This window comes from Pholis gunnellus (assembly GCF_910591455.1).
Source record: "Pholis gunnellus genome assembly, chromosome: 8".
NCBI classification, from domain to species: Eukaryota; Metazoa; Chordata; class Actinopteri; order Perciformes; family Pholidae; genus Pholis; species Pholis gunnellus.
In genome coordinates, this window is record NC_136534.1 from 6,930,596 (window position 1) to 6,955,097 (window position 24,502).

Genomic DNA, 24,502 nt, shown 5'->3' on the forward strand with positions numbered 1-24,502 from the left:
TGCCTCAGTGAACACGTGTGCATAAAACAAATAAAATCACGTAAAACTGCAGCCAGTCAGCCTTTGTCGCTGTCCGTGGTGCTGATGTGGTCTCCTCTTTATTGGTGGGACATTTGTCTGTTAATCACTGGTTTGCAGGTAGTCAGATCAATTGAATGACATTTGTACAATGACAATAAATTAGCCTTGCATCTTGTTAGAAAGTAAATACTGATTCAACAATGTGTTGCCTAAGAAGGATTTTACTGTTGGAGTTGGGAACAACTGGTTTCATCTCTATCAAACATTGTATTTTATAAGCTCGTTTTACATTTTCTTTTAATGTAAAACCTTGATCTGAAAACATACTGTAGCTATTAACTGTAAGCTGTGAAGATAGAGTCAAATGTAGATTTCCCACATAAGTGCATCAGTTAATGTTCCTTCCAGCACGGCCACACCTTCTACAGAAAATCTGACTGACGACAGATCAGTGCCACGGACAGCAACTAAACCTGCGGCTCAATAGGTCTTTATCGCAGCAGACACAACATGTCACAGCAGGAAAAGCACAGGTGTGAAAAATGTAATTAATAACGGATGAATTCCATTTAGCTGTTTGGGTTTCAGGCTCCTGGTGTTTTGCAAGCAGGCTCATCATAGCTCACTGGGACATCTGAAGATGACAGAGCCGTCGTTAATGTTATTGGTAACACCTGAGCTTTTCCTACTACAACAAGTCACAATGTCTGCAGTGAAAAAGGCCTATTTGACATGTCGATATATCTTCACACACACACACACACACACACACACACACACACACACACACACACACACACACACACACACACACACACACACACACACACACACACACACACACACACACACACACACACACACACACACCTAAATGAGGTGCATATTGTAAATACATTTTAAACGTCATGACGACAGTGACAGGGTGTTACCTTCCCATTAGAAATCTTTATTAAGTCACATCGATATGGAATGGCACAGCATCTTCACTTCGTCCAAAAGGACTCACATAAAATGTTAAAAGTCAGTCATCAAAGCTGCTCCATATATACAAATAATTAAAATTAAATACAATAGCCTTTGAAAAGTTAAATAATCATTATAAATACAAAAAAATGTACAAACTATTTGTTCCCCCATTTGTATTTCCCTTGTTCTTTAATGTACAAGGTGAGGTTTTTCACTAGTGTTGATCAGTTGTGTGTTAGTTCCCCTCCCTCCCCTCTCCGTGTTCTCACGTCTTGATGAGGCCTTCTAGAAAGTCCTTTTCCACCATTTCCTCGATGTTCTGTCGAGCTCGACTCCAGAAGACTTTCTGGCTCTCCAGTTTGTGGCCCTCCTTGTGGCCGGGGAAGGAGCCGTCTGCGGGGTTGCGGGTGTAGGCGGGACCTGTGCGGCAGCTGGCCTTGCTGTTGAACACCTGACTGAGCAGGTTGAAGAAGGGCAGCAGCTGCTCCATGCTGCGGATCACGTAGAGGGTCAGCATCAGGTGGCCTGGTTCCCAGGACAGGGTCCGGGTGGAGCAGTCCTCCTCTGGGTTTTTCTATGGGGGGGGGGGTGAAATGGATTATAAAAATGTATGTGCTGTCCTGCAGCCTGAATTAAGTGGGCTGCATCTTGCAAAAAAACGGGGCCTTTAATGAGCGCTCCCCTGCACATACTGATAGAGTAATTTGTCTCCATCATTTGATAACCTTGCGTAGACAGGGGGAAAGGTACCTTGGCTCGTTTCCTCAGCAGCTTGGCCAGTCGGACCACGTAGGGTTTAAACTCCCTCTGGTGAGTCCCTTGTCGCCTCACTTCCAATCCTGAATCATCTGACGCCTCTGGGATGAAGGCCCAGCGGTACCTGTAATGAAGCAGGACTCCCTCAGAAATAACACAATTTTCATCCATTTAACAAGTCACCAGAGCTTTAAAAAGGAGCAATATTCAAACGTCTTATTCATATGCTAGACACATACTGAGATATAGAAATTCATGCTGCATGCATCCATCCCAAAGATATTTTAAACTGATTATCTCTGTAACTGTTTCCCTAAGCCAATCACAGAGACAATTATGAGCAAGACTCGTCTGTACTGACATCTGGAACTGAGGCAGGCTCTCGGGGGGCAGGGCCAAAGCCAGGTCCAGGAGCTTGCAGGCAGACAGATAGAGGTTGAGCCAGCGCTGACTGTTGTAGGAGGTGGAGAAGCCGTTCCCACCAGAATAGGTGGTCTCTAACCCGGCCACGGACGGCCCCGACGTCCTACAGATGGACAGGAGAGGAGAAATCGTCAAGCGAACACAGGCAGAAGTGATTTTATTATGCTGCATACCAGTCTGTATCATCAACCGATAACGTACCTTGATATGTCTTCGTCTGCCGTTAGCTCCTGCTCCATTAGAAGAAACACCTGAACCTGCAGGGAAACACATGTAGAATGTGTGAATGAGTGTGTGTGAGTGTGTAAAATATGTGGAGAGGGCTGAAAGAAAGAAACATTTAAGATGCATCAAGTGAGCCGAAAGAGAAAGAAAGAGACTGCAGTCAGCCACGTCTAGTTCTCACCAGTTCAGTGATCATGGTGGGCCACAGCGAGGTGAGGTGCTGAGGTGACATGCGCAGCAGCAGCACTCTGAAGAACAGGAACACCTGAGCATGAAGGATGGGCACCTGAGGCAGACGCAGGCTCTCCACCAGACGCTCTGAACACAGACACACACACACACACACACAAACGACGGAGGTGGCGAGTGCAGTTAGCATGACACACAGACTCACTTTTAAGGGAAATACACCAAGTTGAAATCTACCAAAATGTTCCTTTAGGCTTCATTTTTATACTGTTTATTGTGGGAACGTGTACACAATCTGTATACAACACTAGTACATGTAGAATATACTGCATGCGTGCATTGTTTACCTTGTATGTCCGGCAGGTACTTCTGGTACTGGTCCACCTCGCTGCTGTAGATGGTGAAAGCCAGGCGTTTGAGCAGCATGGCTCTCTGCTCCAGCTCAGCGTCTCTGTTGGTGAATAGACTCAGAGAGCTGCTCTGGGCTACAGCCACCCGGGCTGAAGGGAAACACACACACACACAGCCATTAGTAGTCTATCTGGTAGCTATTTAACCTGTTAATACGCTTTAACTCACTAGGTCTTGTCCTTATCAAGGATCTAAGGATAGTGGCTGTCATAGGTTGTCCAGATTTGTGATATTGGGCTGTATAAACAAAATGGACTTGTCTTGTTTAACTATGTCACGTCAGCATATTTCTTTTCTGCAGGTGAATGGGTTACAGACTTAACAAGAGTGGAAATATAAGTGCGTGTTTGGATCAGGATGAATTCTGCCTGAGATGAGGCATGAAAAGGGCAAAACACTCAGCATCCTGTAGATGTCACAAAGAAACAGATGATGTGCTAAACGGTCTGCGATCACACCCGGAGCGAATATCTACACATTTAGAAATGAAACTAAAGAATCGTAAAGCTTACTCATGAGGTCTCTGAATGTGGTCTTGTCATGAGTCATCAAGTGGTCAATGATGGCTCTCCAGCTGAAGAATTAGGAACATTAAGATGAGTAATTAATTAACAAACACAACCCCCTTATATCTGGCAAGAACATAAACCATTCCAAGATTATGTTGATAGAATATTTATGTAAAATGGGTTTTTAACTTTAATGCATCTCTGGTGTCTTTGAGTTGTTATTTTGACCTTTTAAACAAAGAGCAGAATGACAATAAATGTCCTCTATTAACATAATGTACATGCATTCCGCATGTCCCTTAAAACTGACATGGAACACACGGTCATGCTTCTTATTAATTTCTAACTGAACATTTTAAACAAAATATAAAATCCAAAATAGGTCAATATCCAAGATTGTTTTTTGATTACACTTTGTGGATGGATTTATAGATGAGTCACCAAAGATGAATATAGTTCATAAGCAGTTAATAATAAAATTATGCTCAAGCTGTTTGAAGAAATCAAATGGACATACTATATATATATTTATATATATATATGCAACTACAGAAACTATATCAGTGTGCGTTTTAAGATTATATTCTATTTTTATACTTACAATTGTGAAAGTAATTTGGAGTGTTAGGCTCATAAGTGCATCTTTAGTTATTGCATCTAACATCTTGAGTTAATGTCTTTTCTCTCTCTCATAGTTAACATTTAAGCTACAATGTTAACACCAGTTGTAAACGGTTTCCTCTCCGACTCACTGGCTGACGCAGGAGGAGTCCATCTGGAAGAAGGTGTGGTCCATGAAGAGGTCGAAGGCCTCCTTCTTCCAGGCCCGGCGGGTGTACTGGTACCCACTGAGGCTGCTCAGCAGTTGGATGCAGGCCCGGTAGCTGGGGGCGTTGTGAGCACTGCCAGGAGAAACGGGAAACGCTTTCATGTAACATTGACATTTCATGTGTTGCACCCTGTAAAAAGGTTCATAGTGTACAATAAATGAATGTGAATTTAAGATGTTAACTTGTAAACATTTGGCCAAAACACAAACCTGTGGTTGCGGAGGTAGGGCACTACGTAGTGCATGATATTAACCAGCAGTGGGATCACCCTCTCCTTCTCGTCACTGTAGAACACCATGTCCAACAGATGAGCCAGCACCTGGTAAATAAATACACTCACGTCAGTCTGACACATGCTTTCAGTAGGCATGGCAACATGGAGCATTCATCTTGGATTATTGCGCTCCTTTATTCCTTAGCTGGAAAAGTATATTCTGTATCTGCAGTAAATTGCTGCACCAACCAACAGTATGACAAAGTGCACTGCAGCATTATGTTGATGAATTGCTTTGAATGAATACATTAATCCATAAGATGCAAAAAGCAGTGAAGCACAGACAGGATCTGCATAATTAGATCCACTTTGAGCTAAAATAGCCAAGATGGAAGACGGTGGTCTCTGATTTCAATTGTCCAGCTCATCACCACACTGAGTCCAGTGGATTGATTCATTGGTGCACTGATAATAATTGAAGTAGAGGTAGCTGGAGAGTGTTAGTGTACTGTAGAGCTGCGCCTGAGAGCAACAGGCCTAAACTGCTAAGTGTGAGTGAGAGAAGCAGAAGAAGAAATAACGGGCGGGGCCGCTGACTGATGGCCCGAGACAAACAACAGGAAGGAAGGAAGGAAGGAAGGAAGGAAAGAAGGAAGGGTTTTGCTGAGACATGAGTGTTTTACCTCGGCCAACAGTGTGAGGGCGTGAACGCTGTACACTGATGGAGTGAAGCTGGAGGCCTCCATCACTGTGAGCATTAAATCTACAAAACACACATACCAAACGTTAGCAGCAGCTACGTAGCGAGTACTGCCATGCTGAAGCATGCCGCCACTGATCAGAAGCATCCAAGTGCTCCGTTCTGACCCCTCTCACATTCAGATTAGTATTTTACACTTGATTTAGCTGGATTACATTAATCCCCGACATTAAAATACATCTCTGATACAAACACAAAAATGATCTTTCCCATGCCAAAATACAGATTCCCCGGAACACAAATACATAAGGCAAAATGTTTTTCCACAGTTTTGTGTGGAATGGATGTAAAATGTATTTCAACTACACTTTTAAAAATGAATATTGCATATTCAATGACACAGATGCGGTCTTCATTGGCCCTTTTCTCCAGTGCAGTTAGTGGCAGCGCACCTTCTACATCAGCTTCCAGGTTGGCTCCATCCACGACTATCTGGGGAGAGGCCTTCACCTCCAGGTTCCTCCTCAGCCACGTGGTTTGCTCCAGAGAGGAGCCTGCGATCGTCCCGATGGCCTCCACCACCTTATGGGTCACATCCTGCACACGCAAGTTACATCCAGTTACTTTCTACTGTGGTTCACTGATCCTGTATGACTACACAGCAGGAAGCGAAAGTAGAACTTGTCATGTTAATGTACGTTATTGAAGTTAAAAGGAAAGAAATATAATATATTATAAAATATGATGGCAACAACAGAGTTGAATAGTCGTCAAGGTGGCTGCAGTAATTACCTGCAGCTCCCGTTGGTCCTTCTTGCTCTCCAGATTGGGATTCTTCAAAATGAACTCATTCAGAACTCTAGAGAAAACAAAGAACGGGAGGGCCAGGTCAAATAAGTTAAAGCTGGTGAAATCTCCACAGACTGATTCATTCAGCTCCACACTGTGACCATTCAACTGAGAGCAGACCACTAACATCCACACAACATTTAAGTATAATTGTACGAGTTGTAGACAGATGTTGTGGGTAAATTGGGACATCTGCACCACAATTAAGAGAAGAGAAACCGACCCGAGTATAAGAAACTGTCCGGGGGCCGGCAGGCCTAACGGTACCGAGTCCTTCAGCAGTGCCAGCAGAGATGGCCAGCTGTCAACTAAACTGGACACAGAGATCCTAGGACACAAAGGGTCATGAATGCAAATTAAAGAGGTTAGAAGGCACAAACGGGGCCTTTATAAAAAGCAATCTTTCACATTAAAAAGGATTTACAGTATACATATATCTCACCTCTGGACATAGGCATAGAAGAACTGCAGCATGCAGACCTCCAGAGAGAGGTGCTTCTGTGGGCAACGGTGAAGAAATAATATTATTGTCATGAATGGCTATGAACAAGGTTACACAAGTATCAAAGAGTGTGAAAAAGTGATCGAAAGACTGCGCTCAGAACCCCACCTTGTCCTTTGCGATGGCAGGCGGCTGCTTCAGGACCTCTTTGACCGTCTGCATGACCGTCTCGGTGCGCATGGCGCTCACCGAGCGAACCAGCTCCACCAGCAGCAGCTGCTCCTCACTGGCTAAAGGAATCACCTGAGAGACATTTTTTTAAGCTTACTACATTGACCAGAAAGTAAATGAAATCGGTCATTCTGGGCTGCACCACACAACACAGGGTGGGCATATTTTGTCTTTACCCACCTTGTTTCTGACTGGAGTCTTGACCTGTTTCCTCTCATTCCACACATAGGCGATCGCTGCCATGAAGTGAGCACCGTGGTTCATGGAGATTGGACCCAGCAGCTCGAGGATTTGCTGCCGCAGGTTCTGTAGAACAGATGGAAGCAAGGAAGTTGGGTTGGACTTAAACAGCTGATGACTTACTGTGTAAACAGTTTCAGTTACAGGCCGTACAGTCACTACTAGTAACATACTGTAAGTATCTTTTAGTGTATAATACAGCTGAAGTAAATCAAACACTGTAGTATTTCCTTAAATTACTAGACATTTCATCTTCAGATGTTTATCCAGTTAACTGACACAAAATCAATTGTCAAACAACGTTATCTGCATTCAGGTTGAGCTGCTGTTGAGTTTGTGTCATCTACCTAATGTGAAGTGTTCAAACTGACAAAGATGTTCGTTGCAAAAGGAAGTTGAACAAGCAGCTTTTTAATGCCTTTAGTTATTCCTCCTGCAGCGGCAGAGGCCATGTAAACATAACAAATTATATTCTGTAGAGGATAAAAATCACCATATTATCTCACTGAAAATTACATTAACAACCCACCTCCGGAAAGATTTTAAATAATATCATCTGGATATGGGTAATAACTTCAAAAAAATAAATAAAATAAAAGTTCCTCAGTGCCGGTAATGAGATTCAGTTCGTACCGCTGAGACCAGTAATCACACTATTTGATATGGAGTTATATTACTTTCTCTGTAGAATATTTTAGGCCTGGCTGCCCACACATCACACCTCTGGGATTTTTCACTTTGCTGAGTACACTGCACACTACAGTGTCCTGTTCTAAACCTGACCGATGTTAAGTGCTGCAGGAGACATATCTGAAAATAAATGTGAGCTATCATTGCATTTCTTCTGCTCGGGTAAGTCTTAAATGAGTCAAATCTCTGAACGCATGTTGCCTGGTGTACCTTAGTGGAGCCCAGGTTGATGTTGGACGTAGAGGCAGCAGAGGCAGCAGCTGGCTTGTCTGAGCTGTCGGCCTGGTGGAGGACGCTCCACAGCAGGGTGACAGAAGACATGATGGTGTGGAGGATGGAGAGGATGCCGGAACGAGCCTCAGCCAGGTGCTTCTGGTCGACGCTCACTTGTAACTGAGGGGCGACAAGACAGTCAGTATTCCGTTATGCAAAGAAGTAGATAATATCAAACATTTCTTAATAGAAATCAAACTGATGAATATAACAAATTAATGTATAAACTGCAGCAAAGGAGGACTGTATTCATAATTGCTATATATTCAGTGTGTGGTGCAGTGTGTGAAGGTTGTAAACAATCGCTGACGAATGAAAGAGCAACTTGTTGGTGCTCGGCGCCCTCACCTGGTGGTACTGAGAAGTGGGATCCAGCAGGCAGTAATGGATGATGGCTGTCACCCCCTCCAGCACGGTCAGAATCAGGTCAGGAGGGATGCAGAGAGCCATCCACTGGGGTCTGGAACATAGAGGGAGAGTATGCAGTCTTATCAAATAGTTTTGAAAAAAATGATTACATGCAAAATTCTGAATGCCAAACATTTTGATCACAATTGGTACATCAGAAAGAAGGATGACATGCCAGACAGCTAATGCATCTTGTGGTCAAGAGTGCCATCTGGTGACCAAACCCTTGTATTGTATTGTACTGCCTGTGTGATGGTGTGTCATAATAGCTCATCAGTACGATCCGTGTAGATGTTAATACCTGGTGTCAGTTAGTCCGGTCTCGTAGCGGTACTGATGCAGAAGATTGTCCAGGTTCCTGCACAGCTGCAGAGTGACTGAGGCCACCACCCTCCTCAGCACTCTCCCCATGTACGGCAGGGTGGCCGTGATGAGTCCTATCCACTGGGGATGCATCTTACACGCGTGGTGCTGATGCAGCGCCCGGATCACGGCGCACAGGAACATCCCCTGCGCCGTGATCGGCTGTCCGTGGAGGTACTGCAGTGATGTCATTGGCTGCTGAGGGTTGACGTGCTCCACCTCCCCGCCCAGGATCTCGAACCCGGCACCAGCGGCGCCTCCCGCTCCAACGCCTCCCGCCCCTCCTCCCACGGGTCCCCCTTCTCCTCCTTCGTCAGCCGGCACTAGGACCCTGTGCTCAAGAACCACCAGGCTCTGCAGCAGTCTGAGCAGCTGAGACTGGACAGCGCTGCAGCTGTCTATCTGGTCCTCTGACAGGTTGATGACACTGTCCTCCGACAGACCTTCCTCCACCGTGGCCACGTTGGCCCCTGCCACCTGCTGCTCGTGCCACTTCTGGGCGCTGAATATGGAGGAGAGCAGGCAGTGGAGAACCACTTTCTGGACTTTGCACTTCGAGAGGACGTCGCTGATGAAGCTAGCAAAGCCCTTCGCGGAGCTACCTGTGACTTTGACCAGCTCGCTGAAAAGGAGCGTGAGGACCTCCACGCTGGTCAGCTGCATGGCCCGGTTCCCTGCCAAGTCCTGAGGGCCTGCTGTCAGGTGGGCAGAGTAATAGCTCCTCAGGAAGTACAGACAGAGCGAGATGATGATCTCCAGGTACATGGCGCTGCGGAATGAGTGGGAGTGGGAGTCCTGGGGGATGGGGCAGTAGAAGTCTTTGCCCATGACGGAGACCCTGTGGCGGGCTAGGAGGTTTTGGAGCAAGGACAGCTGCGGAGTGTAGGTGTTGTTGATGCTGGTGGTGGAGATGGCACTTACGAACCCTGAGGGAGCGGCTCGGAGCATGGCTGCGATGGCCGACAGGGCGTGGAGCGCCCGGGAGGAGTCGTACAGCTGGAGGTAGAGCAGAACGTGCTGGTAGAGAGGATGGATGTTAAAACGCGGTGGGGCAGAGGATGCTCGGCGTCCCGTGACACTGACCCCCCCGACGGTCCCGACAGAGCCGCCACTGGGTGAGCCGGTGTCACTCTCAATCTCCGACACCTCACCTTCCCCACAGCTGTACCAGTTCTCCAGATCCAGGCTGTCCCCGAAGAAAATACTGGTCGGCCGCAGTTTTTCAGCTTGAATCGCCATCTTTCTCTGCCTCGCCTCCTCTTTCCTCTTGGCCTTCTTGATCTTGGGCTTGGCCCCCGGTGACTTGTCCGCCAGCCTCTCCATGATCTTCCCTTTAAGGCTGAGCTGGGTGCTGCTGTGGCTACGTTTACGGGCCTGAGGGTCGTCCACCTGCAGGTTGTGGTCCGGGGTGGCGGGCTCGGAGCCGTCTGGCAACGTGATGATGGAAGGTGACGAGCTGTGACGGGTGATGCCCTCTCTGTGCTCGTCCTCTGCAGATAGATCAGGCCGCGTAACCGAGAAGAACTCCAGCGTGCCTCCAGCCAGCATCTCGGGCAGAGTCTGGTGGTTGGAGCCTGGAGGATGTCCAGAGTCAAGACGGGTACCAGTGGAGGTATCCGAGGAGGTGCTGTCTGTGTCCGTCTGGGGCCAGTTTTCAGGTTGAGATGAGACTTCAAAAAAAGATCCCTCGTCTACTAAACTCAAAACTCGGTCTATCAGCTCCTTTATGACAGAGGACACAGCCTCCTCTATAGAGTCCTCAGACATGTCACAAGAGGAACCGGGCTGTTGGTCTGAGCCATTGACTGTGCTGCTGGCAACCTCTGGTTCCTCAAAACTGCAATTTTCCACTGTAGAGGATCGAGAACCACTGGACTCAGAGCTCTGGAGCTCCCCCTGCTGGACAGCAGGCGGATATTCACCAGCTAGTTGCAAGTTCTCGTTGCTCAGGCTCAGCAAGGACAGTCTGTCACTCAGGGGGTTGACAGTCAGACAGAACGGCTCCATGTCCCCCATCACCAGGCCACGGAGCTCCTCTTGTGTCCCCATGTCCCCTTGGATCTGACCGAAGTCTTATGAAAGAGAGAGGAGAACATTTCTATCACAAACAGTCAACGTGGAAACAATTTGGTTATAAAATTATGCAGCAACTTCCAGTAAAACTGAAAAAGCAGTTTTACTGGCATTTTGCTTACTGTCGGAGAAGCCAGAGTCCCTAGGGTAAAGGGGTTCTGATGGCCCTTGTTCCGGTGGTTCAGGGAAGACCTGGGCCCAGTGGCGCTGGGCCTGGACCCTCTGAATGGATACTCGGTGGGTTTTGGGGTGGAGCAGAACTAGGAGGAGGGGCTCTAAAACCCGAGCAATGTCATGTCTCTGAAGAACCTGATTCAGCCAAGCCCGGCCAACAGCGCTAGTACACGGATCCCAGTAACTCAGACTGTCCAGCATGATGAAAAGAGATCTGTGACGGACAAAGGGAGAAGAAGATTTACAGGAAGGGCACCTGATGCAAACTGTATGAATGGAAAATCCCTTCAAATGAACTCAAAACATTTCTATATGGCCGTATACCTGTCAAAGGTGCGATTAAAAGGCGAGGATTTGGTGATGTTCAAATCTCGCGTCAAATGCCACAGCACAGAGAACTTCACATGGGCCTCCAGCTGAATTCTCTGAAAGAAAAAAGGTGCGTGAGCATGGATTTCATCGACAGATTGGGATGAAGTGCGTGCTGTTCTTTTGTGTGTGTTTCCACTGCACTAACCTTGTCTCTGTGCATGAGCTGCTGGCTGATGACGTCCTCACAGATGCTGGAGGACGGCACCAGGTTGTGGAGCTGGTAGAAGAGCTCTACGCTGCGCTGATGGTGCTGAGGAGTTCCTTCACTCAACTGGTCCCACAGGATCAGAGCTACACTCTGGTGGAAAAGATTGGAGATTAAACCGGGTCAAGACCATCAAAAAATATATATAGTTCCACTGTGACCTAAAACGAGACCTCTACCTTGAAGAAGTTTGTCTTGTCAGCGATGTACTTTAGGATTCCCTGAGTGAGCGGTGGCCTGATGACGACGGCTACTCGACCCTGGCTGGGGCTCATGGGCTGGGCGGACTCGGAGCTGCCCCCGGATGCGACGCTCTCAGCGGTCACCATGGCGACCGACTGGGTGAGTCCCACGAGGTCCATGAGCAGGGAGATGGCCACGCCCTGCAGGCTGAAGTCACTGGCCAGGCAGCAGGCATCCATCAGGGTCTGCAGCCACGCAGGCAGACGGACCTGCTCACTGTCTGTATCGAAGCAAGGCGCATATAAAGTCCACATACAACAACTGCATCAAAACAGAGGGAAGACATTTACCTGACAACACAGTAAATGCATCTTGTACTCACTGCTGTTATTGTTTCCAAACTGCTCTTTTAAACACGACAACAGTTTGCATCCCGTAAGTACTGGCACTACTCTTTGAATTTTTGATGAGACAGCGCTTTTGGCACTTACCAAACTGCTCTTCCTGTGCGGGTGAGGACTTGAGATTGCCCTCTGCGATGTAAACTGGGAAACTGGAGCATTCCAGGAAGAGCTGGCAGGCAGCGGTGAAGGCAGCAACACCCTCCCTCTGGAGGAACCCTGCTTCTGAGCACGACTCTATATGATCACTGTGCTGGGAGCCTTCTGAAACCAGGGGCCCCGACTTTATAACCTCGCCTCTTTCCCCCTCTCCCTTGTCCTCCCGCCCGGGCGTAATATACAAGGTGATGAGTCGGGAGAGAAACTGCTGGAAGTGCTCCAGGCAGCACTGCATGACCGGTTTGTCCAGAGGCTTGGTCTGAGACGGGCCTGAGGAGCGGCGGCCCGTTTTGACCTCTAGCTGTGGGTGAGCGCTTGGCTCCGCCGCCTCCGGGCCGTCGCCCTGGTATTGGACGAAGTCTGTGAAGCCACTTTCGGAGCAGCGACTGCCGGAAGGGTTTTCCCCGTCCTCAAACACCTCCCCACTGCCAGGTCGCTCCAGAGAGGAAGGCAAAGCCTGCAGGAGGACAGAGGAGGATGCGTGATGAAGAGCAACCAAAGCCCTGATGAAGGCTACATCAGTTAGGTGTCCCAGTGAGTGTTTCCAGTGAGCCGGCAGCATGCACAATATCTGGGCACCTCAATGCAATGAATGAATTAAACACACTACACTTGAAATGTCCAAATGATCCAACAGCTAGCCCCACCAACCAGATCTAACACACTGGATTGCAGCCTGCCAACAATTTGATGGACAGATCCTTAAATAGAGAGACCTGCACAAGACAACAACTACATCAAATGTATTCATGTTTTGCAGGTATGTCCTAATGAAAAATACTATGCCATGTGCTGCAAATGACCACAGTAGGGTTTGGCAAACTGACCGTTTCAAACGTGAGACAATGTAAATATAAATGAAATTTGCTTATTTGTCAGTTATGTAATTCTGTAAAAGACAGAATTCCTTTCTAGAATTTAATCTTGAAACACAATTAGCCAGACACCATGATAGAAGACTTGATCCATATCCCCTATATTCAGTAAATGCATCGCCAGCTATCAGTATTAATAGTGGAGGTCAGACACAGTGACGTCGTCACTGCACTGTTCTGTACACTGGTCATTATACAGTGACGATGTATACACAGATGTTGGGCTTGACTTGAGGAGACAGAGCTGTACACCAGGCTGGCGTCCTGCCGCGGACAGACAGACAGAGGGAAGTAACTTCTTCATGTTTGTAACAGTCAGCCTATAGGAGCCTGAGGGCAGCCTGGGAAGCATTGGGATTGAGGCAGCGTTCACATTCTGGAGCCTGGACTCAGATGGCACGTTAGACAGCAAATTCTCTACATGTCCCTCAGGGTGGGTGGGTAGGGGTGGGGGGGGGGGGTTGTATGTGGATGTATGTGGAATGTTTTCCACTCCGATGGCTACGGCTCACCCAGGAGGCATCGCTCGCTCGTCTACCGCTTATTCTTCAGAGAGAAAAAGCGAGCTGGGCTCAGCTGTCGCTTAACCATCTTCTGTCTCTCTTCTGCCTCTCATGGGCCTACCTCCATCTATCTAGCCCCCGATCCGTCTCCCGCCAGCGGACTGTTTGACTGAACCTAAAAATTGCGCCTCGCTGAGCCCTCGAACACTTAAACAACCAGGTTGCTGGACGGGGACCAGGAGCAACAGGATGGCCAAAATGAAGCGTTTGGTCTGAACCAAGTCTTCAAATGCCTCGTGTCGGGGGAGTGCTGGAGGACAAGGCCAGTCGTGGGACCACCCAGCCAAGTGCAGCACAGGCTACAGAGCCGGAAGGGGCCCTGCTCAGGGACCAGAGCACACCATCAGAGCCTGAACTGATGGCATTTTTGGGCAGCAACTTGTAGGGGAAGTGGGTCAAACTGGGATTTGCTCTGAGTTGGGCAGCGACAGGGTCTATGCTTTTATCAAAAGACTTTTAAAGGATCAGAGACCAAACAGAGTTATCAGCTGGCAGGGTGTTTCAAAGTACAGGATTGGCATAGCAGGGGCATCACTCTTGTTTTGGTGCTTGTGAACAATTTCAATTTCAAACTGACCGCTAAAGCGAACAGACACTCTGATCTTATTGTGATTTAAGTGGCAGGAAAAACATGACAACTTTTCCCTCACCCGTTTGTCCTCCTTTGTCCGATTGGCGTGGCCCTGGGGGCCCGATGGCAGGGCCAGAGGGGACACCAGCGGCGGCTGCACTTTGCTGAGGATCTTGGAGCAGAGACGAAGGCAGTGGGTGAGCTCCCCGAGGCCCAGGGCCTGCAGGTGGCCGGTCAGAGCCGCCACCATGCGCAACAGCAGCTGAGGAAGATGCTCCGTCTGGATCTCTATGTAGGTCTCCTGGAAACGTCGGAAACGTCGAAGACGAACAGACGTGAAGTTAGCACGTGAGAGGAAGTGAGGTGGAATTATTGGGCATCTGGAAGGAGGTGAACCTGATATAATGGAATCATGGCCCTTAACTAAAGCCAACGCAGGACTTTTATTGACGCCTTCAAAATGATTGATTTAATACAATCGTAGTTAAATATTATTAACTACAAATGAACATCTCGAATGATCTTCTCATCCATTTTCCCTCTTCCCAAAATATGAACCCCGTAACAGAGTTTGAATATTATCGTAGCGACCTGCAGAGGTAAAATCTAATTATGGCTTAATTTATTATCAGGACAAAATATTATCTGCTACTGTCAGTTTTGGCCTAAAAATAAGAATATGAAAAAGCCTGTGATAGTTAGGATGCAAAGATTCAGCTGTTTATATGTTGTGATACCAATGTTTATTCAAAGCCATCTTTTTTTGTTTCATATTTAATTCTTGTAAAAATATATACACGGTCATCGTCGTTTTCCTGTAAACAAAGAAGCCTCTGCACACTTAGATCCACTTCAAATATTTAATGATGCATTTATCATGAAATATGTTGGACCTGTGGACCTAAATGTACAGACCCTTCTATTCACTTTGGCGTCCTTCTCGTCAGTTTGGTTTGAGTTTTTAGTTGTGAAACAAGTATTTTGACTCAACAAGCAAAACACATTTTTATGAAAGAAATAAAAAAGCGCAAACTAGAACAAAATTAAATCATAAAATGAGCATTATACCATGAAGTAAATTAGAGGAGTCATATTTCTTACAAATATGTGAGCAGTGCAATAGCATATAACTGCATGCATGCTGAACAGAAAACACACTGGGCGGAGATTTCATTTTCACAAGATCCACACCAAACAGCCAGGGTAGGTTTCCACCACATGTAATGACTGTTACAATCCCACTTCCTCTTCCGGATCATTTGTTTTGGCATTAAAATATGAATATATGTCTGAAATGATCACTCAAAGCAGGGCAGGAACAAAGACGGCCTGAGGGATGTTGGCAGGACGTTGCAGAAATGTTATCGGAGCCTCAGTGAAGCAGGGTGAGGTGAAAGAGCAGGAAAGAGCAGTACTTTACCTGGCAGATTACCCTCATGCTTCTAGTAGGCTTAAGGAGAAAGAGCAGATAGTTTCAACAGACAGGAGCAAGCAGAGCACAGGCCACACAACACCTGGTTTGCAGAAACACACACACACACACACTTTTCCCTCTCTCGCTCGCTTACAAACTCACAGAACACAAGGTTCTCTGTCACGCTCTTTCAAACACACACACACACACACACTCACTCTCTCTCTCTCTGAGGGATTTCCAAACTGTTCAGATTGGAAATACTGTATAGACAAGCATATTTCTACGAGGATGCAAACAATATTTTGGCAGGGGAACAATACACAGGTATTTTTTTTACCTGTGTAGAGATTGCACACACACACATTAGAGAGAGGAGGTGCAAACACACACCTCCTTATGTTATGTCCCAGAACTGGAATTTTAAAAAGGAGGTGTGTGAGCTAAGAGGAAGGGAGAGACCGAGAATGAGATGGAGAGCCCAAGAATGGGCAGGAGACGAGGGACTGTAGAAGAGGGGAGAGGAAGGATGTGGTGGAGAGACACAAAAGAAGAAAAAGAGGACTATTTTTAGAAAACAAAAATCTATGAAGGAACTGTAATAGAAACATTAAAATATGGGGAGAGACTGAATAATGACAAAGACAACAGCATGAAGATGTGAAGGGAAAAATAATGAATGGAACAAATAGGTGTAAGAGTTTAATGGTAAAATGAAAGTCATGGTGGAGTAAAAGCAAGGACAGAAAATGTACGATGGACATTCAGAAAGACAGACGAAGACACATGGAGAGAGAAAACAATTCAAAAAGACAGAGACAGAAACAAAGAGAAAGACAGAAAGAAAAGACTGAAAGAAAGAAGAACAGAGAGAGAGACAGAGAGACAGACAAAGATAGATAGGGAAAGAAAGTGAGAGAAAGATGGACAGAAAGACTGAATGAAAGATATTCATTCAAAAAAAGAAAGAAAGAAAGAAAGAAAGAAAGAAAGAAAGAAAGAGAGGAAAGAAGAAAGAAAGAAATCTCACCAAAGAGACAATATCCAGCAGGAAATCGACCAGCTGACAGAACTCCACCAATGAGAGCTCTGGAGGATCTGAGCTCCCAGCATGCCGCGGTGCACGTGTGTTGCTGTTCACTGTCCTCCTGCAACAGAGCCGTATTTTAGATTATTTTAAGATGGTGGGCAGTTAACTCGAGTGTAAATCTGTGGATCCACTGTGTTTGATGTGAGAAGTGGAGTTCTGATAAGACATGCTGGTACACACGAGGCCCCTGGGAGCAGCTGAACAGTGCACCAAAACAGCACAACACTCTGCAGGGTAAAGCATCACTATATCAGAAACATGACTTTCACTCAGTCCTAAAGTGGTGACTGGAGTGTTTATGCACACGTGAATTGTACCAAACAAACCTGCAGCACTCCTCAAACCAGCGGGCGATGTAGTCCCACATGTAGTACGGCTCAAACGAGTTGAACAGGAGGTTGGCTGTTTTAATCAGCTCCGCCGTCTTCTTGTTCTCTCGTAGTTTACTAAGAAACAAGGTGACATTAGCATCTTGGTGTGTAAGGAGAAAGAAATGAACAAAAACATCCATTATAATGTTATTGTATATGTTAAATTGCTTTAACGTCGCCCAGTTGTTCTATTCTACCTTAGTTTTTCTACGATGCTTCAACAACCAAACTTGGACTTGGACTGACTGGACTGACCTGCTGAGGTGCGTGTGGTCTTTACTGAACGGACTCTGGTTTTGGAGGTCCAGCTCTGTCCGGCACTGTGTGTGAAGAGTCCGAAACACCTCGATCAGAACATCCTCCAGGATGGCTGGACCTGGAGAGGCGCATATAGATGATGATATACACAGGGGGCATTTAAACTGTCTGTGTGACATATTTACAACACTAACTAGACTGTTGGTGTCTACGCATTGATAGGCTGGTTACCAAGTTCCGGTTTGTCCAGCAGACTGATGAGGATGCGGAATGGTTTGAGGTCGTGCATGAGGATGCTCTCCTCTTCCCCGCCCCGGGCTTTGCCCTGCAAGATCCCCACCATTGCCTGAAAACACACACACACCTCTGTTACAGTAAAATATCAGTAAACTCCAGAGACTTTTTGTCTTATTATTTTGCCTATAATATTTGGCAGAACCAATTTCATATTTGCATTGAACCCCCTTTCATTATTTTTGATTTCTGTGTGTTTCACGCTTCGTCTGCCACTTAATGGTGTGAAGCCAAGAACAGACGGTCTCTGTAGTACCAACCTTCTCCCAATGGAGGGAGCTCCAATAACTATTTCAGAGCAGATGGCAGATGAGCAAACCAAAAACAATTCAACAAAACACATTCAAAAACAAAACTTCCCCTCCTGGTCGCTCTGTTTCCAACCCCTGGAGTACCACAGCTCATCACATGCCAGGAGGGCAAAGGCTGTTTTGAGCATGACGGGACAGACTACACAAAGTGTGTGTGTGTGTGTGTGTGTGTGTGTGTGTGTAAAAGTCTTTGGGAGGACGGGGAACTTCAAAGGACACACTGCTGGGAGTAGGAGAAGACAGCAGGATGTATGTGCAAACCCCAGAGAGGACATGGGAGGAGGAGGATTAAAGGAATGGATAAATTGCGCAGCTGACAAAAGAGAGCCAGATCTGCCAAATTGAAGACGAACCCCGACCAACACACACACACACATGCACACACATTTGGGGATTTTTTTATTTTTTTTTGCAGCTAGCTTGAAACCTCACCTGGACTAGCATGTCTTTAGAGAAGGTGTTGAAGTAGTGGCTGGCGTGCTCCTCTGGGTTGCTCTGCCGAGTGCTGCGTGGTCCTGTTATCGCCCCGTTGTTGTCAAAGCCTTCAAAAATAAAAATCAAAGACATGGAGTTATGATGGTGTAAACACTCAGCTGTACATCCAGAATATTCAAGCACAAGGCAAGATCATTTATCTGCATCTTCTGTTAATCTCCTTCTTCTTTGTAAAGTCCTAATGGTTGTTGCTAACATCACTCAAATTTCAGCCACGGCATAAATAAATGAGTACATCTTGGACCGCGTCACGCTACAGAAGCTGAGCCAGATTCAGAGTGGCTCGTCAAACTTCAATATCATTGAACAGTTAAAAACTGTTGTGACAGGATAATATATCCCATTCATTGTGGAAACAAACCTCCTCTGACTGGCCCAGAAAATGGTTGACAACTGGAATTAGAATCACACTGTACTGTCTGTCCCTCACCTTCAATCCACGTTTTATTTGTTTCTTATCAGTTCTGTTGATCTAAAATCTGACATATTCTAATGTTGCAAGTTGCTTTGGAGGGAAGATTACGCTTGATACAGTCAGTGTCCATCGTTAGCCATGCAGACACTTACCAGCATGTTCATCCACAGAGTGTTGCAAACAAGAGAAAATACAGTAAGACAACGATCACAGCACAGCAAAACAATGTGAATATATTCCAGTATTCTTTGACTTCCCCAAATGAAAATTCCTCTCTAAACTTCACAATATTCCAGAAATAAAATGGTATGTTGGAACCCTGGCACATCTGAATGTCAGTAGTGGGTCTGTGTGTGCATTTCGTACCCAGCAGCCAGGCGTAGAGTCTGCGGTTGAGCGACATGTCTCTTCTCAAAACCACATGCAACGCTGCAGACAGGATCCGGATCATGTCGGGGCGAGTCGCCTGAACACAGCAAAAAAAAAAACCAACAACTTATGACTGATTTTGTCACTCACTCACTCGCTCGCTCGCACGCACGCACGCACGCACGTGGATTCCCGGCCCTGACAGGTCCAGAAATGTTTTGGGGTGAAGGATTTAACAAGCAGCCAGCGTGAGTCACCACCAGTGACCTCATCATGATCAAGCCCATGCAGATGCACACAGAACAAGACACGCACACATCTGAAATCACATCATGATACTGGCTGATATATCAATAGCTTTATACATCAATATCAGCCAGTTAGATACTTTGCTCTAATAATTGTAAGAGACACACATCATTACTGTAGCTTCCACACAGCTTCTAACCAGACCTCATTCACACAGCTGTCCTTACCTGGCTCATGTGGAAGGGGAAGCAGAAGAGGATCAGGTCCAGGGTGCTCCTCTGCACCAGCACGCTTGAGTCCTGGACTGAGGTACTGACCGCCTCCACCTGGTGAGAACAGAGACACACTATTATTCAACCTGCCTATACACTGTCAACGCATGTGAAGTGATTGGTTGACCCTCTAGGTTAACGATGTGTCAGACACTACGTGTCACGTACCATGAGCTCGATGTCACTGCCTATGACGTAGAGCTGGTCCTCCATGGAGAGCTTGCGATTGAGGTGCAGCAGAACAAAGGACACCCCGGGGAGACGCACGGCAGGGCTGGTCAGGATGCTGCCCCACAAGGCACTGTAGAAGGCCGACTGCTCCACCGCCGCTGCCACTTTCTCCAGCAGGGTGTTGGTTCTAATGGAAAACACAAGAGAGGACACAGTGAACACTGACCTCCTACCACTCCAGCACCGCAGAGGGACACAGTCCGCAGAGCAAAGCTGGCACCCGGAAGTAAAAAAAATACTTGTTTCCACATGTTGTTGCTCAGATGGAGGCAGCCTGTACTTAGCGCACTGATGTAATGGTCTTTATGGTCAATTGTTAAGCAATGAATTAAGCAGAACCACAAGGAGAATGTTCCTGCGGGTTATTTTGGGGTCTTGTAGGTTTGAACGAACACATATCCCGTATTAATAACATCTACTGAGTTGCATTAGTTGCACGGGTTTTATAGCCCCTTGGTCAACGTAACATCTCACAGCAGCAAACAAAAGATATCAGAGCGCTCACTCACTGCTGTTTATGCGGCCATTTGGATCTCATTGTGAAGCTGTAATTTGCCATTTCCACTAACTAAGTAGGGTATCTCACCAGTATCTATACATATACATACATAATACATTTCATTTGGGCAAATAAGGTGGTATTGTAATTTAGGCTGATAAGACTCAAATATCCTCTGTGTGGAAACTAAAGTATTGCAACAGCAACAGGAAACAGTGACAGGATGTCGTAATCATAATGCAACCTCCAGTTAAACTCAAATGAAGACTAAGATACTGCGTATCCGATCGATAACTACCAATGAAAAACAACATGTCAGTATACACGTCGACCGCAGGTGTTACTAATAACATTGATTACATCTGGCATTGCTTACTGAGACATTACATCTAGTGGAGCCATTGTTGATTGATTAATCAGTCACATCTGTGCTTTCCTGCTAAAAACAACCATGAAATATTCCACCATATGAATGATGTCATTGGGGCTAAAGCTGTAAGCGCAGCGCCCTCTAGAGGCTGTGAGACTAATTAACAGTACCACTGATGAGATGAATCATTCACAACTCTATGAACAAGTAACAATGTGAATATATTACATGAGTAAATCAATATATGACAAATAGACATGATGAGAACACTGTAAATTAAACTGGAGATTTCTAGAGATCGTAAATGTAAACGGCAGACACGCACGTCTGCAGGTAATTCCTGGAATCAAACAACAAACCTGTTTTGAACTGAAGAGACACAAGCCTGCGTCTTGAGTTGGAAACGTTAGTCGTGCAATGACTCACACATCTCATTTATCATTCATACTATCTGAAATCAATTCCCTTCCACATTATGCTATAAGATGCCTTCTCCTAATGGCCTGCTCCAGTGCCCGCATGTGCACATCAGAAGCGTTTTCTCTTCTCTCCATCCCTGCTCTTCTCACCTGTCGTAATACTCAGAGCCCTCCTCCAGGCCGGGCAGGACCCCGGTCAGCAGTCCCTGGAGGCCTGGCTTCAGAGTCTTTCCCAGGGGCAAGTAGTAGGTCTCGTAGAGCCCCAGCAGCACCGGCTTCACAGACATGGCGGCATTGGAGAGTAAAGGGAAGAGCCCAGAGCTGCCGTGATAAAAAAAGAAGAAGATATCAACATTCTGATACTAGCAGAAAGCTTTATGTCCAGCTAAACTACCGGCCAGTGTGAGTGGAACTACAGTATCACCTGTAAAGAAAGAGGTCTTTGGCCAGCCTCTTGGGCCCGATGATCTTGAAGATGATCTCGTACGTCTCCAGGGCCTTGCGGTGGACCCCGCTGGGCAGGGCCGGGTGGAGGCATTGGGCCAGCCGCTTGCCTATCGTCAGCTTCTTGGGAACCACTTGGTATTTTGCATTGTTCTGCAAAACCTGAGACAGACATGGTGGATATGAAGCGTGCACTCACAACAGAACGTTCATCTGTGCAATTCACACACGAGCAGATTAGATGTGATGTTATGCTTCTTGTCATGGCATGCTAAAAATAAATGCTTGTTTTTTTTTTTTACATGTATTCAACCCTTTTGCCATATACAGTAATGCTAATGTGTGTTTCTAGCATTGTATACGTCTTTGCCTTCTTTCTGTACAGCTTGTGATCTAGTGCAGTGTATGATGACAGCGGCCTGACGGAGATCGTCACCTTGTTGAGTTTGCCCAGTGCAGAGATGAGGTCCGCCCACTCACTGGAGTACTCAAAGTTCTTGAGGGCTTTGTCCACTGCTGCCACATAGTTCCTGTACTTGGAGTCACTGAGCAGCTCCACTTCCTCTGCATTCATTCTCCTGGGTGGTTATTGCACTAATGTGATACACCAGGCACACATATGTACATCACACCTGCAATTGGGGGGGAAAAAAACAAGAAAAGAAACAGAAGATCAAAAACACACACTGAGAAGTTTATCTACATGAAGAAGAAAAAAAGGCCTCTACATGGTCCAGGATGAGGAGGGTCATCAACGTTCACACGGTGCTTATATGCCACACCTCCTACAATGCAGTCTTTCAGGATGGAACACTTTTATGTTGAGAGGAATGGCGCCACAGGCAACACATTTCTGCAGCTGGTGAACAGGAGAGGGTTGAGTCTGACTGGCATTTCACATCACAAGGCTGCACCAAGGAAACCGGCTCTTGTTAGCGCATGGTGGTGTTTAGTCCATGCTACACTGTGTCATCCAGGCTCTTAAGCTTCCATTAAAAACGTAAACACTGTTAGACAAACGCTACATTTGCTTCTCTTTAAACATTTAGTTTTAAATGTAGGGTTATCAAGTCTATATTTGACTTGTCACAGCAAGTGAAGGTGGAACTATTGACATTACTCTGGGCCAGTAAGTGAGGTCATATCAGTGAGAGCTCGAGCACACTGCAGCTAGGCGATAACTAATTAATGTCATTACTCACACCTGTGCTTGTCCTGCTGTGATGTGTCAAAATGTCTGCCGTGAGAAGAGCCTATAGCAAAGAGACTGAAAGGAGTCTGACGTTTTGAACGTTTAAGAAGTACACTTACTCAACGACAGTTATGTGAAATGTAACGTTGTGTGTGTGACTAGCTTGAGTCTCACTGAGCTGACTGACTCGAGTATGGCTGTCAAGCATCAACAACACACTGCAGTACTGTGGAGCAGGTATGCACACCTGTCCTGCAAACTACAGCAGCCGTCGCATAACCAGAGTTAGCATTTTGTAGCGAAAAAAATACATAACGACATTTATTATAAACGCACATTTAAAATAATGTTCTTCAACGAGTTACTACCGTTTTGACTTGAGCTGTTACAGTAACGTTAGCTAACAGCCACCTTGTCACGAGCTAGGTGAGGTGACTTCCGCTAACGTAACGTTACATTGCAGCGTTAACCGATTAAGCCGATATAATAGCTTACCGTTATACGATATAGGACAGCCACTGTCATTCAATCCTGCGCCCGGTTGGCTGAGTAGAAACGACTGACAACGTCAATAATATGACTAGCAGGCTAGCTAACGTGAACGTTAGTAGCAGGTTGTTTAAACGCTAGAGATGCAGGGCCCGGCTCCGATGTCACCCGTTCACATAAGGTCTCTTAACAAGAAGGGTTAGGAAGCAGACAATAGGTATTTGTATTCTACATATTCTTATTCCTCTTTGTATTGTCCGGCAGTGTGTAAATAAACAGTGATGAGCGCATCAGTAGCTTCCGCTGCGAAAGATACAAAGCGAGACGATTGACAGCTCCCAGACTGCACTGCAGATTAGCTGTACATCCAACCATAGCGTCCAACTGCTCCGGTCTTCCGCATGGACGTCTTCCGCCTCTCAGCTGTGTCAAGTTACCCGACGTCACACGAAATAAAATCGGAAATGATTAGATTGTTCTTCAAAATAAAAGGGAATGCCGTCCACATTTGAAAAATTCCACTTTGACTTTTAGCAATTAGCCTCCCCATATTTTGGGATGATTTTGTATGATTTTATAAAGTTACCTTATGCTTCAACTGTTCAGCTGTAACTTTCATTTTAGTAAATTATTTGTTCTAATTATTATGGTCATAATAATAACAAAAAAATAACAATAACCCGGAGACCAGACTACCAGACTACCACAGGCCCCACAACTCAAGTTCACTGAACCTTGGTTGTTCATTTGAAATATTTGCTAATTTGCACTGCCAAAGTATAATATCAACGAAGGAAGATCCTGCATTGATGGCTAATCTTGTTTTATAGAAGGACCCTGAGTCAATCTATTTGTAAGACATTTATTATTACTATCACTCTCCATCTATAAAAACTGCGAGATCAAAATGCTAAATATCTGCCTCCACTTGAAGAAACGAATAGGCTTCGTTAATCCCTTTTTATTTTGAAATGCCTAACCGGATTCTCCTCTCTTACAAT

General features: G+C 46.0%; 1 protein-coding gene across 2 annotated transcripts; it reads right to left on the reverse strand.

Moving 5' to 3' along the window:
• Window positions 1–958: 958 nt before the first annotated feature.
• dop1a (DOP1 leucine zipper like protein A) lies at window positions 959–23,855 on the reverse strand. 2 transcript variants are annotated; one of them, XM_079165563.1, is made up of 37 exons: window positions 23,508–23,855; window positions 22,257–22,452; window positions 21,801–21,982; window positions 21,527–21,697; window positions 20,026–20,215; window positions 19,813–19,911; window positions 19,334–19,433; window positions 18,490–18,599; window positions 17,684–17,798; window positions 17,450–17,570; window positions 17,150–17,269; window positions 16,764–16,881; window positions 14,399–14,620; window positions 12,242–12,767; window positions 11,747–12,030; window positions 11,508–11,660; window positions 11,315–11,415; window positions 10,939–11,204; window positions 8,682–10,815; window positions 8,321–8,432; window positions 7,910–8,092; window positions 6,950–7,075; window positions 6,707–6,841; window positions 6,539–6,594; window positions 6,320–6,424; window positions 6,040–6,106; window positions 5,700–5,844; window positions 5,231–5,310; window positions 4,543–4,652; window positions 4,256–4,405; window positions 3,507–3,568; window positions 2,931–3,083; window positions 2,576–2,712; window positions 2,371–2,426; window positions 2,108–2,272; window positions 1,741–1,870; window positions 959–1,564 (listed from the first exon to the last, which is right to left on the reverse strand). In XM_079165563.1, exons 2-37 carry the CDS (start codon window positions 22,392–22,394, stop codon window positions 1,256–1,258), a joined length of 7,431 nt encoding a protein of 2,476 aa, XP_079021689.1. In that variant the 5' UTR covers window positions 22,395–22,452; window positions 23,508–23,855; the 3' UTR covers window positions 959–1,255. The 2 variants fall into 2 exon arrangements, 1 of the variants encoding a protein (XP_079021689.1); XR_013767211.1 differs by lacking the exons at window positions 959–1,564; window positions 1,741–1,870; window positions 2,108–2,272; ... (3 more) ...; window positions 3,507–3,568; window positions 5,231–5,310 and having other exon boundaries at window positions 4,267–4,405.
• Window positions 23,856–24,502: the final 647 nt, after the last annotated feature.

What these genes read in the sequence shown, in the direction of transcription:
- dop1a (XM_079165563.1), bottom strand. Translation starts at nt 22,394, where the DNA reads ATGAATGCAGAGGAAGTGGAGCTGCTCAGTGACTCCAAGTACAGGAAC. An exon ending in GGCTCTGAGTATTACGACAG is followed by an intron (nt 20,216 to 21,526) that starts GTGAGAAGAGCA and finishes GTTTTCCATTAG; the next exon opens with AACCAACACCCTGCTGGAGA. An exon ending in ACAAGACAAACTTCTTCAAG is followed by an intron (nt 11,661 to 11,746) that starts GTAGAGGTCTCG and finishes CTTTTCCACCAG; the next exon opens with AGTGTAGCTCTGATCCTGTG.